We start from the raw sequence: 12575 nt of genomic DNA on the forward strand, positions 1-12575 counted from the left end.
TGTCTGAAGAGTATAATGTTGCGTATCTATATAGCCGTAAAACTATTGTGTATACTGCCTTTGATGTTTTTCAGAACATTAAAGGCAGTAATGCCTTTAGACGCAGACATAGATATATTTTATTGTCATTCAATAATCTTGTTTAATGTTCATTAAATATATTAATGTTCACACACACACCTATATATATATATGTATATATATATTAGTGAGTCTTTCTCACTAATAGGTTGATATCTAAACATGACAGACCATAAACTCTATTTTTCTTCTTACATAGTAGCCTACAGCTGCTTTCAAACCTTGACCTCTACATTTTTCATTAAAACCTTTTCTACCAAATTTTTTAGAGCTCAAAATTCTTTCCTTCTTTTGTAAAACATAAATACAGTTTTAGGTATGCTCATCAAAAATAAACTTAATTTCTGCAAAGCCATTGATTTCAGGGAGAGAGTAATGTTTGCTCAGTTTGATAATAATTTGCTGATGTTGGATTGAGGCTGTTCTGTTCTGAATGGTGAATAGATACAGTGACTTGCAAAAATATCCACAACCCTTTTTCATATTTTATCGTAATCTAGCCTAAAACTTCAATGATATTTATTGTCTTGATGCTATGGACCACAAATATAGAAGCTGTGAAGTGGAAGTAAAATGATACATGACTTTCAAGTGTTTTGTTGATAAATTTATAAATGAATATATAAGACTAAAAGTGGTCAATGGTGCCACCAAGAGGCGCACAGCAACACTGAATATATTTCCAAATTTTACTGATTTTGGTACATGTTACACTGTTGTGCTGTATTCTATATGTTTAGACTGAGGAATAGCACTGAAAAATACAACCCTTCTCTTCCAAGCAAAACATTTTCAAGGAGAACTTTTTTATGGTCTGATGTGCATGTGTCAATCTCAAGGCCAGGGAACCAAATCCACAGGACAGGGTAATATAAGCCACCCTACTAGGCTGAAGACTGAACAATACTGGAAAGGTGTTTGGAAGAAAGATGCATCACATAGCAATGATGCACAGTGGCTAATACAAACCACATTAATCTCCCTGAACAAAGTCAGGTGAACATAACAATGCCTGATATCCTCTCAGGTGTGAAGAACTGGACAGCTCTAAGCCCAGATACGATCCACCAACACTGGCTCAAGAAACTGACTTCTCTCCAGAGCCTAATGACACAAATGAACAAACTGCTGCAAAATGGTACCCACTCCGAATGGCTGACCTAGGGCCAAATAGCCCTGATAATGAAAGACGCCCATAAGGGAATAATCCCATCCAACTTTTGGCCAAAAACCTGTATGGTATAGAGGCTAAGATAAGACACATGGATCAATACATGACAGAGGCACAGAACGGCACTGGTAAAAATACTAAACATCAGATGTTAGTTCACAGATCAGTAGCCAAACAAACAAACCTGTGCACTGCCTGGATTGATTACAAGAAAGTCAACAACTCAATGCCACACACGTCAATCCTGGAATGCCTTAAACTGTAAAAGATCAACAAAACGCTGAGAGCCTTGGTTGCAAACTCCATGAATTGTGGAAACCCGCCCTTGGGGCCAATTGTGCAAAGTCAATTGTGCAAATCTCTATCAAATGTGGTGTGTAAGGAAATGCTCTGTTCTCACTAATGAGTTTTATATGAAAAGGTTACATGAAAAAATCCTATTCAAATGTTCACAATAAATTTGATAGATATTATTTGGACAAATGCTTCTTTTGTCTGATTTTGTTATGTTGTTATGATGGTATATATGGATTATTTTAATTTTATTCTTTAAAGTACCAACATTTTCACATTTCTTGGTACTTTTCTCCAGCTGATGTAATTTTTTAAACTTTAAATGATTGATTTTTTTGATCAGTTAGACAGTATTCTAACAAAATACTTTTTTACTCTTACTTGAGTAATTTCTTGGACGTCTTCTTTTTATTTTTACTTGAATACAATTATGTTGAAGTAGTACAGCTCTTACTTGAGTTCCATTTTTAGGTACTCCACCCACCTTGGATCTTTATGTTTTATAAAGTAGCTTCTCAAGTAAAAAATAAAAACATAAATAAAATACTATACCCTTTAATTTAAGACAACTAATGACATTTTCGTTTTTAAATGATTTAATATAACACCTAACAAGTATGTTGTTCATGTTTGAATAGGACTGCTCCATGTAGCCTTTTGATGAAACCCACCACTAGGTGGCGCTGTAGGAAAGCTGTGTATTCACAGAGGCGCAAACCTCTGGGGGGGGGAGAGCTTCAGGAGGGAAAGGCAGAGAGGAGGAGAGAAGGGGAGAGCTTTATCCTCTCCCTGTCTCTTTGCACAGATGAATCCCTCCTCTCTGTCTCTGGCCGCTTTCACATCCAGGTAAACCTTCTTCCACTTTCATCTCCTTCCGGACCGGGATCACGCCGTGCATCCGCTGCATAGAGTCGGATGATGCAGCGATAAGGAGTCTACAGCATCCTCTCCGCCGTGCTGCACTCAGCCCGGCATCGTCAGCTGTTGCTCTATGAGAGAGTGGGAGAGTGGAGGGCAGCACAGAGGCCGAACTATGCCGCTGATTACCAAACGGTAACCCGCTTCCTCAACCTCTGCAGGTCGATTGGATGCGAGCGGAGCTGCTTGACGAACCCTCGAGTGTTTTCTGCCCTTTGTCGGTGCCGGAGGAGCTGTGCCAATGGAGAAGGCAACTCCGCCGCTCCAACCCCAGCCACAGCCCAATCTCCAGCTGTCCATAGCGAAGAGTGAAAGTCCGGCCGAAGACATCTCAGGTCTGACGGACGAGGAGCTGCTCAGGTGGACCAAAGAGGAGCTGGTGCGCCGGCTGAGGCGGTCTGAGGCCGATAAGATGAGCGTGATTCTAGACCACGGGAATCTCATCCGAGAGGTCAACCGCAGCCTCCAGCTGCACCTAAACGAGATTAGGGGGCTGAAGGTGAGGAAGAGGAGGAGGAGGAGGAGGAAGAGGAGGGTGGAGGGTGGAGGGCCGCGCATTTGCAAAGGATGAGATCATAGGTTTGAGGCGCACCTGCATAACGTGAAGAATATTCAGCTCTTTATCAAGCAATCAGCAACCATGATGTCAGATAAGATAACACTGAAGTTCGCTGTCTCGTTCCGTGGGCCTGCGTTGTGGATGTGCCCACGCTAAACGTGCAGGCTTAAGAAGTCCAATCAGATTCGGTTTCATAGCCTATAGGTTGAGTAACTGTGCTTTTGAGCAGAATCAATGACATTGTGGGTTTGGCACCCAGATCTGTCTCTCTCCTTACATTTGAAATTACATACAGTGCATTTGAAAAAGTATTCCTATGAACTGGACTTTTCCATATTTTGTCACATCACAACGGTAGACTTTAATGTGCTTGACTGGGATTTTATGTGACATATGAACTAAAAAGTTCTCATTTTTAGGTTGAAATTACATGGTGTAGTCAAATTTCAAAAGATCTGAAAAGTGTGGTGTGCAATTAAATTCAAATCTCCTGACATAATTAGATGGCGCTCAGATGAGATGGACTGTATCTTGCCACTTAAATGGATTTTGACTTTTACTGGGACATTTAAGACTTGAATAGGTTTTGATCTAAACCATTGGATCGTAGCTTTGGTGGATGTTTATGGTTGTTTTGCTGGAAATCTACCACATTCTCAAAACTTTGGCAGCCTCTAACAGGGTTTCTTCTAGGAATGTTCTGTAATTAGCTCCCTCCATCTTCTGACTTGCTGGGGATGGTGTGGTCTGGGGGATTTAAAGTATTAGTTTTCTGACACACATAGTATTTTGCTTATAAGCAAAAGGGCAACTTTAGTTTCATCTGACGAGATTACTTTCTTACATATGTTTGCTGTGTGTGTAAGAAGCATGGCTTGTGGCAAACTGCAATTGTCCTCAAAGGCCAAATTTGTAGAGTGCACAGATGGCTCCACTCGAGCTGTAGATCATTACAGCTCCTCCAGAGGTAGCACAGGCCTCTTTTCTCTTTCTCTGAATACTTTCCTTCTCCGTCAGTTTAGGTGTGTGACTACATATTCTAGTCGTGTTTCAATCTTTAGAGGATGAATTAACCCGTACTCTTGATTTTATTTGAGATATCAGCGTAAACAGAATAGCGGATGTCACACCCTTCAGCTTTTTACTTGGGGGAGAAATGTTTTTACACAAGATATTTTTTTTCTTCTTTTTTTTAATTTGGTTACTTTTGTTAGTCCATTACATAAACCGCAACAACCCCACTCTGAAATGTGAGGTTGTAATCTGTAACCAGAAGATGTGAATACCTTTGCAAAAACACTACAGATTTCAGATAAGATTAGGCAAGCCTTTCTCACTAACACTAATCTTAGTCACTACCTCTTCTAATAAGGGTAATGTGGTACTATGTCCACAGTGTTTACAATTAAAGTTGAGACTTGCCTGAGGTATCCTCAACAGCACACAGGGATCATTTGCCTCTCCCAGGGACCTTGTCACCTCTGCCCATCCAAGCGGCCTAATTACACTGGAAAGAGCTGGAGGCTCTGACAGGAGGAGAGGGAGCAGGAGAGGGAGGATCTAGGTGAGAGTTAAATTGTCACAGGCGGAGGGAGGGAGGTCTTTTGGAGGTGAAAAAGGAGTGTTCTAATGTTGCTTTTAATGCAAAATGTTCTGCATGGGCCATTTCTGCTCCTGAACCTGGTCTTCTGCGTTGTGTATCTCGCACTGAATGCAGTTACTGTTTATTCAAGGGGAAATCAGAGAGGATTAAGGCTTCATTTCATTATGATTGCACACGGTGACAGGGTGATATCTAAAAGAGTGGGGAATATAAATCAAATCATGTAATGGATGCAGCTTTTTTAGTGTGATAAATAGGAAACTCACCAATTGAAATTGGACGATTTTTCTCTTGATCGTTTCTGAGCGATGATTGGCAGGTCAAGCACAAATAAATTAAAAACAGACTTGACTTTTGTTTTTTCTAGATCATTAAAGGCATAAAAACTATGAACTTCCATTTTTTGTTCTCTGAAGGCATCGGCCAACAGCTTTGTATTCTGGTGCACATCCTTTGGGTATGGGCATAATCCCGTAATTTCTTTATTTGCTGCTGGATTCAAAAGTAACTCAACCAAAGAAGCTGCTGCGCATTGTTCCCCTCTGCTTCCCACCCCCCCCCCGACTTTCATATTATGGTGCTTAAGATAATAACAAAATGTCAGTCCGGAAAAATCTGCTCAGAATCTAATAAAATCTGTATTATCTATTGTTAGCCAATTTTTAAGCTTTCTTTTAGGTTATGAAATTAAAAATATATAAGCGTTTTCATAATTAATGGAGACATTGGATTTAAATAATTAAGGTTTAGAAACAATTTAAAAGTAACTTGGTGCAACTTTGTGATTTATTCTGAAGCATTCGGCTTATTGACGTGCTTTTCTTCCTGATGATTTACAAATCATTAACAAGAAATCAGGCTGCTCACGTTTTTACTCCACTGAGAAGCATGCATGAAATACGATGCATTTGATCTAAATTCATCAATCAATAATTCTGTCTTGATTGGCTCTGATCAGAGATTAGATTTGATTTTTTTTGTACAGCCTTTTGATGCAATCCATCAAATTTCCCTCTAATTGTATTCTGTAAATGCATCAGCAAGCACCATGCTGTTTCTTTTAATGTAAAAATCCCCCTGAGGAATACATATCAGAGAAAGGTTAGAGAAAAATGCTTTGAAACATAGATAGTAACGAATAAAAAGCAAAGATATTGTATTTTCCTGTGGATTCAAAGTCACTACCACTATCAACGCACTTACAGCACAATGTTTTTCTATACATTATGACCCATCGAAGAAGAAAAACGGAATCAGTAGAAAACTAAATCGGAAAGTCATATCTTAAAGAAAACCAGACTTTGTGTAGAATACTACTTTTACGTGATGTATAAGCTAACTTGATAATATTATTTGTTACAGCTCATGCAACTTAAAAAAATAATAGTCATAGAAAGGTTTTAAAGTCTTAAATAAAACTTAAACTGAAAGCTGTGATTCATTCAAGAATAGGATTTACTGATTGATTTACTGACTGTTTACTGTAAACAGACTTCTCTGAAAACTTAAATACTGACTGAGCTGCATGGAGGAAATACTGTATAATCAATATATACTGCTGATCTCTGATGCACCAATCAAACAGCTAGCAACCCGACTTGTCTGACTTTCTTCTAATCAAATCTGATCGATTATCAGATGAATTACTGCAAAACTTAAACTTTGATTTTTATCGTTAAATGCTCCCATCCTTCTTTTTTGTCTTGTATGTGTATCAACAAACTGCACGTACTTTGAAAAATCAGTTGGAGGTTATAGGGACATACTGTATTTTTGATGTTCATATTCTATTGTATTCAAAACTATCAGAGAATCTGCTGCATTGTCTTCTTTAGTTGTATTTCTCAAAGCCAAAGAGACTCAGAAATCGATATAAAACCTGACTAGATAGTAATAAAATAATAGAAAGAATGCACTGGTTGCCATTTAAAAGGTTAACTATGTTCTGACTGCAGTCATGTTTCACATATTTCTTTTTTTCCTGCATGTTTTTCTTCTCTTTTTCCCAGGACATCAACCAGAAGCTGCAAGAGGACAATCGTGAGCTGCGGGACTTGTGCTGTTTCTTAGATGATGACCGTCAGAAAGGAAAGCGCGTGTCCAGGGAGTGGCAGCGTCTCGGACGGTACAGCGCCAGCATCATGCGCAAGGAAGTGACCCTGTACCTGCAGAAGCTCAAGGAGCTGGAGGTCAGACAGGAGGAGGTGATCCGGGAGAATCTGGAGCTGAAGGAGCTCTGCCTGTTGCTGGATGACGAGAAGGGAGTTTCGGGTGGAGGAGGGGGTGTAGTAGGGGGAGGTGGGAGCGGAGGGGGCGTGGGGATGGGAGGATGCCGCAACTCAATTGACAGCCAGAACAGCCTGCTGCTGGTGCCAGGCCAGGGGCTTCTCATGAGGGACGTGGGAGATGGGAGCAGCACCTCGAGCGCAGGCAGTGCCGACAGCTCGGACCACCCTCACCACAAGCAGACTCACCTCTCTGCAGGTGTGGGCAGTGTTGGGAGCAGTGGGGAGAAAGGTAGCCCTGAACTTTTGCACAAACCCAGGTGTAGCAGCATCAGTGGGATAGGTGGAGCGGACAGGGAGGTGTCCAGCCCAGAGCTCCCGGCTGGGCGGCACCGGAGCACGAGCCTGGAGTATCCCTACACCCTGCCCCAGCTCTGCCGGCCCCGCTGCGGCTCCATATCCGTGCCCGACCACAGCCGGGTCATGCGGGGCCTGAGCCCGGAGAAATACGGGCGGAACATAGGCCACCGCAGCCCGGAGCAGCACCCCAAGCACCACAGCTCGGATCTCCTACTGGGTCAAAGGCAGCACTTCCTGGGCCAAGGAGGCAGCGGGGAGCTCTATCAGAAGTACAAGCGGAGCAGTATTAGCACCACGGGCTGCGGGAGTCCCGAGCCCCGGCATGCACATTTGGGGGTCGGCGAGCACCATGAAAAGGGCTGCATGATCCACGGCGGCAGCCCTGAAACTCACAGGCACCAGTACAGCGTGAGCCCGGACCACGCAAAGTTTGGTAGCCCCGTGAGGGAGGGGCAGAGGAGGCCAGCTGGTGACGAGCTGTCACCGCACCACCGGAGCATCTACAACGGCATGAACGGTAGGTGTGTGTCTGCATCCACAGCTCCATTTCTCTGTTGGTGTTCTACAGGTACATCTCTGCAAATTGGGATATCATACACACATATTTGAACATTTCCATTATAAAATTAGGGATGGGCATTTATTATATCGCTCATCATTTATTGTGATACAGTTCTTAACATGGTAAGAATTTTTAATTACCGTCATGATAAATTTCAAATTTTGACATTTAAAGACCCCCCAAAACTGTCCATGTTGCTGGAATGTTTTTTTTGTTTGTTTGTTTTTTAACTATTTTGGCCATTCTTTCTTCAATCAGACCATCAATAAATACAAAATATATTTGAAAATATGATTCAATGCTGTTACTGTGTGCAGTTTACTTTAAAAATCACACTTCCTGAAGTGACGGCTGCCCAAAAGAAGCATATTATACATATTTTATTTTTCAAGAGCAGCATTTGTGGGTGCTGTGCCATTCAGCCAGAGCCATACAGCAAAAGAAGAAATGAATAGTTCTTATTGTCACTTTTACTGTTATCACAATAGTACCACAAAATGTTGTGATAAAACTTCAAGTCCCAAGGTTTCCCCCAGAAAACGTGCTAAGCCCAGTGGTTGGGGTGCTTGACAGTTATTGGAAGATTGGAAGATTAATATCTGAACACCAACTACAAAGTGTTAAAAAATGTAAACATAAAAAAAAAAACCTAAAGAAATAAGCAATGCTAAGCCTGGTGGGCCGGCAAGTTTATAATACATATCGGCCACCCCAACAAGAAAGTAAAAGGTATGAGTTATTATACTCAGAGTGATATTTTTTAAAGCTTTGTTTTCTGATCACTTTTGATGATTATGGCTTACAGCTAACCCCAAATTCAGTTTCTCAGGTATCTAGAATATTATTGATCAATAAAAAAGGTATGTCTATGCAGTGTACAGTATCTGCACTAAATACTGCTTTTGCATTAGCCACTTTTGCAGTGTGGTAGGAGGTGATGAGCCTGTGGTTCTGCTGAGATGTTAAAGTTGATAGTGGCTTTCAACTCATCAACATCAGTGTCTCTTATCTTCCTCTTGACAATACCCTCCGTGGGGTTTAGGTCTGGCCAATTTGCTGTCCAGCAAACAGAGTGAAACCATTGTGATTAAAGTGGCAGTACTGGCAGAGGACTGGTTCTGTTGGAAAATTAGCTTCCTGGTGGAATATGAAATCACACGTCTCCATTAAGCCTGTCAGGTTTGACTGAAAATCCTCTCACTGCTGAAGTTTATATAAAACTTACATTCAACACAAAAGTAAAAATCGGATTCATACTTCGTGGCAGTTTGTTACCAGAAAATAAATGACCTTTCTCTTAATACCAAATTAATTATTGTTTATAAAACATACGCTTTTTTGAAATGTTGCTTATCTGCTTAGACACAAGAAAGTTACAGCTGGTAAATTTTGCTAAAGTTAAAATCAGATGTTTACTACATGGCACTTGGTTACCAGAAAGCATGCTCATCTCTTAGCAACAGATTAACAACAAATATTGTTATTGCTATAAAAAACATAAGCAATCTTCTGCTCTTCTGAAATACTACTTAACAAGAATTGTTCAGCTGGTAAATTTTTCAGAAAAGCAAATTTTTTATTTATTTATTTTTGTCATTGGTGGCGAATGTATTATAAAACAGACATTCAACACAAAAGAAAAAATCAGATTGATACTTCGTGGCAGTTTGTTACCAGAAAGAAAGAAAAAATGCTCATCTCTTAACACCAAATTAATTATTGTTTATAAGACATACGCTCTTTTAAAATACTTCGTATCTTCTTAGACACAAAAAATTTACATTTGGTAAATTTTGCAAAAGAAAAAATCAAATGTTTACTTCATGGCTCTTGGTTACCAGAAAATGTGCTCATCTCTTAGCAACAGAGATGAGCACAATAACAAATATTGTTATTGTTCAAAAAACAGAAGATTTCTTCTGCTCTTTTGAAATACTACTTATCTTATACTATTTACCAAGAAATGTGCAGTTGGTGAATTTTTCAGAAAAATGAAAATTCCTTGTGTTTTAACAATAACATTTGTTGTTAATCAGTTGCTAAGAGATGAGCGAGTTTTCTGGTAACCAAGTTCCACGAAGTAAACATCTGATTTTAACTTTTGCAAAATTTACCAACTGTAAATTTTTTGTGTCTAAGCATTTAAGCAGTATCTTAAAAGAGCTTATTTTGTTTTTAATAAACAATCAATTTGATGTTAAGAGATGAGGTTGTTTTTTTTTTTTTCTGGTAACGAACTGCCACGAAGTATAAATCAGGCTTTTACTTCTGTGTTGAATGTCTGTTTTATCATATATTCACCGTGTTCTGTTTTATCATATATTCACCACCAATGATAAAAAAAATAAAAAAACATTTTCCCTTTTCTGAAAAATTCAACCAACTGCACAATTTATGTTAAGTAGTAGAAGATAAGTAGTATTTCAAAAGAGCAGAAGAAATCTTATGTTTTTTGAACAATAATAATATTTGGTGTTAAGAGATGAGCGTTTTTTTTTGTTTGTTTGTTTTTTGGAAATGAACTGCCACAAAGTAAGCATCTGATTTTTACTTTTTTAAAAGTAAAAATCAGAAGGCAGTGCATTAACATTAGCACAAACATTAGCAGCAGCCTTTTCCCTAACATAAGCTTTTTAGCTACTTTGTTTTTTTATTAGCCATGTTTTGTACACTGAATGGAGGAAGTTAATGTAAGACAACATCCTAGTGATACCCCACATGTCACTGGCAGCATTTAGGCTAACGGTAACATTTTGGCTAATTTTAGCTTATACAATAATTTTAACATACTGAATGCAGTAAGTCCATGTTACTCAAGATGCTTGTGACTCTCCACATGCTATTGAGTACATTGTAGCTTACTTTAGCATTGATGCTAATTTTTAGCATCAGAACACTGGGTTCCAACTGACGGGCACACTTCGGCAGGCCCCTTTTAAATCTCTTCAGAAATTTTCTAGTTCCTCTTTGCTGCTGTATCTCTTTCTACCACAATTTTTCTTTCCACTAAACGTTTGATTAGTGAATGGATACGACACTGTGAAACAGCCACCATCTTTATTTATTTATTTATCTAATTTTGCCAGAGTGCAGCACAGAGCGCCACAGAAAGTCATTTCTGCCTGTTGCCATCAGGCTTTACAATGCCCAAGTCTGTGCTAATTGATAAAAAAAATTTCTGTGCTCATTCATAGGTTATTTATTGATTAATATATTGCCTGTGATTGCTTGTTATTTATTTATTTGTTTATATCTAGTCATTTTGAACTTATCGCTCTTAGGTATATCTATATTTTACAAGCTTTGTATTTATTACCTAAGATGGAGTAGCTTTCAACAAATACGCAATTTCCCCTTGGGGATCAATAAAGCAAATTCTATTCTATTCTTTAGTGAAGATCTTGTCTGACCTACCCTACCAGCAGTGAGTGAGAAGTTTTTTATTAACATAACGTTTCTATACTTTAAAAAAAAATATATATATTCTCATTATGTAATATTGTATTTTCAGAGAAGCAGACTTTTGTATTTGCACTAGCTGTAAGCCATGGTCAAAACAAACAGAAATAAAGGCTTGAAATATACCATGCTGAATGTAATAAGTCAATATAATTTGAGTTTCACTGTTTAGATTCAATAATTAGATACATTTTTATAATTTTTCCAATTTACTCAGATAAACGAGCACTAAATTGATCCGTTGTTTACACACAAATTCCCAGAGGCAATTGGTGTATGGAAAACTTGGACTCTAACGTACAAAAAAACATCATTTATAAACATAACTTTTTAAAAATATATATTTTTTTACAGTCTAATGTTCATGGAGTTCTTTGATTTCTCTGAGGGTTAATACTCCTCCCTTTTTCTGAATACTGCAAAATTTATAGTGTTACTGATTTTTCAAGCATCTCAAGAGGAAAGCAGGCTGTCTCAAAAATGAGAGTAAAATGATCTGCTATTATGGCATTTATATGTTGAAAACATTAAGCTAAAATGACCAGTGTTCAAAACTGCAACCTTTTCAATGCAAGAGTGTTCGCCCTTATCAGGCAACAATTTCCCTCAAAGCTTCGCTTTACTGTTGTCCATCTTAGGTAGATCAGCGGGAGTTATGGATGTCAGAGTGGTGGCGGAAAAATCAAAGAACAGACTTGGCTTCTGCTTAAATACCCAGCAGTGGCTGATAATGATTTCCAGAGTCCGGGAGGTAAAAAAAAAAGTGCTGAGTGGCACAGAGCTCTCAGATGCTAAAGGACAAATTCCTCAAGGTGAAATATCAACCTGCAATTTGAGGGGAAGAGAAACACAAAAAATCTCCACAGAACAGTCAGACTAACAGATATACTGCAGAGTATAGTCATATTTTTTATATAAGATTTATATTTAGAAGCTCTTTTATTTAGTAACTATTTCCATTAAGTGAAACACACATACATTAATCACAGGCAGGCTAGTGTTCTCAAGTTTTAACTATGATGACTTCACACTAACTAATAAAACATGGCATTTAAGATAAGAATAGTACATCAAACCAATGAATAATATTTTTATTACAGAAACTTAGGGTCAATGCAACATGTTTAATGTCTACCTAAAGACTATTATTTTTAAAAGGTACTTTTAATCTGACAAACTAGTCTCACCTGACCCCGTTTTATAATTTATTTAATATGAACGTACTGGTGGAATGGTATGTGACTTTTTTTTTTATTTCACAACATCTTAGTGTATCACTGTAAAGCGTAAGAAAACGAGGCATGACTTTCAACATTTTTTACAACAAAGAATCTGAAAAGTGT

General features: G+C 38.6%; 1 protein-coding gene across 3 annotated transcripts in view; it reads left to right on the forward strand.

The window, feature by feature from the left end:
- Positions 1-2256: 2256 nt before the first annotated feature.
- The window catches only part of ccdc85al (coiled-coil domain containing 85A, like), a 38379-nt gene continuing 28060 nt past the window's right edge, over positions 2257-12575 (forward strand). The window contains exons 1-2 of one of the 3 annotated variants that reach the window (XM_032564186.1): positions 2257-2963; positions 6636-7732. In XM_032564186.1, coding sequence (XP_032420077.1) covers positions 2706-2963; positions 6636-7732 — 1355 coding nt within the window. In that variant the 5' untranslated portion in view covers positions 2257-2705. The remainder of the gene's footprint in view (positions 2964-6635; positions 7733-12575) is intronic. The other 2 variants (XM_032564187.1, XM_032564185.1) reach the window with 2 other exon arrangements.

The sequence above is a fragment of the Xiphophorus hellerii genome, chromosome 5 (genome assembly GCF_003331165.1).
Source record: "Xiphophorus hellerii strain 12219 chromosome 5, Xiphophorus_hellerii-4.1, whole genome shotgun sequence".
Lineage (NCBI taxonomy): Eukaryota > Metazoa > Chordata > Actinopteri > Cyprinodontiformes > Poeciliidae > Xiphophorus > Xiphophorus hellerii.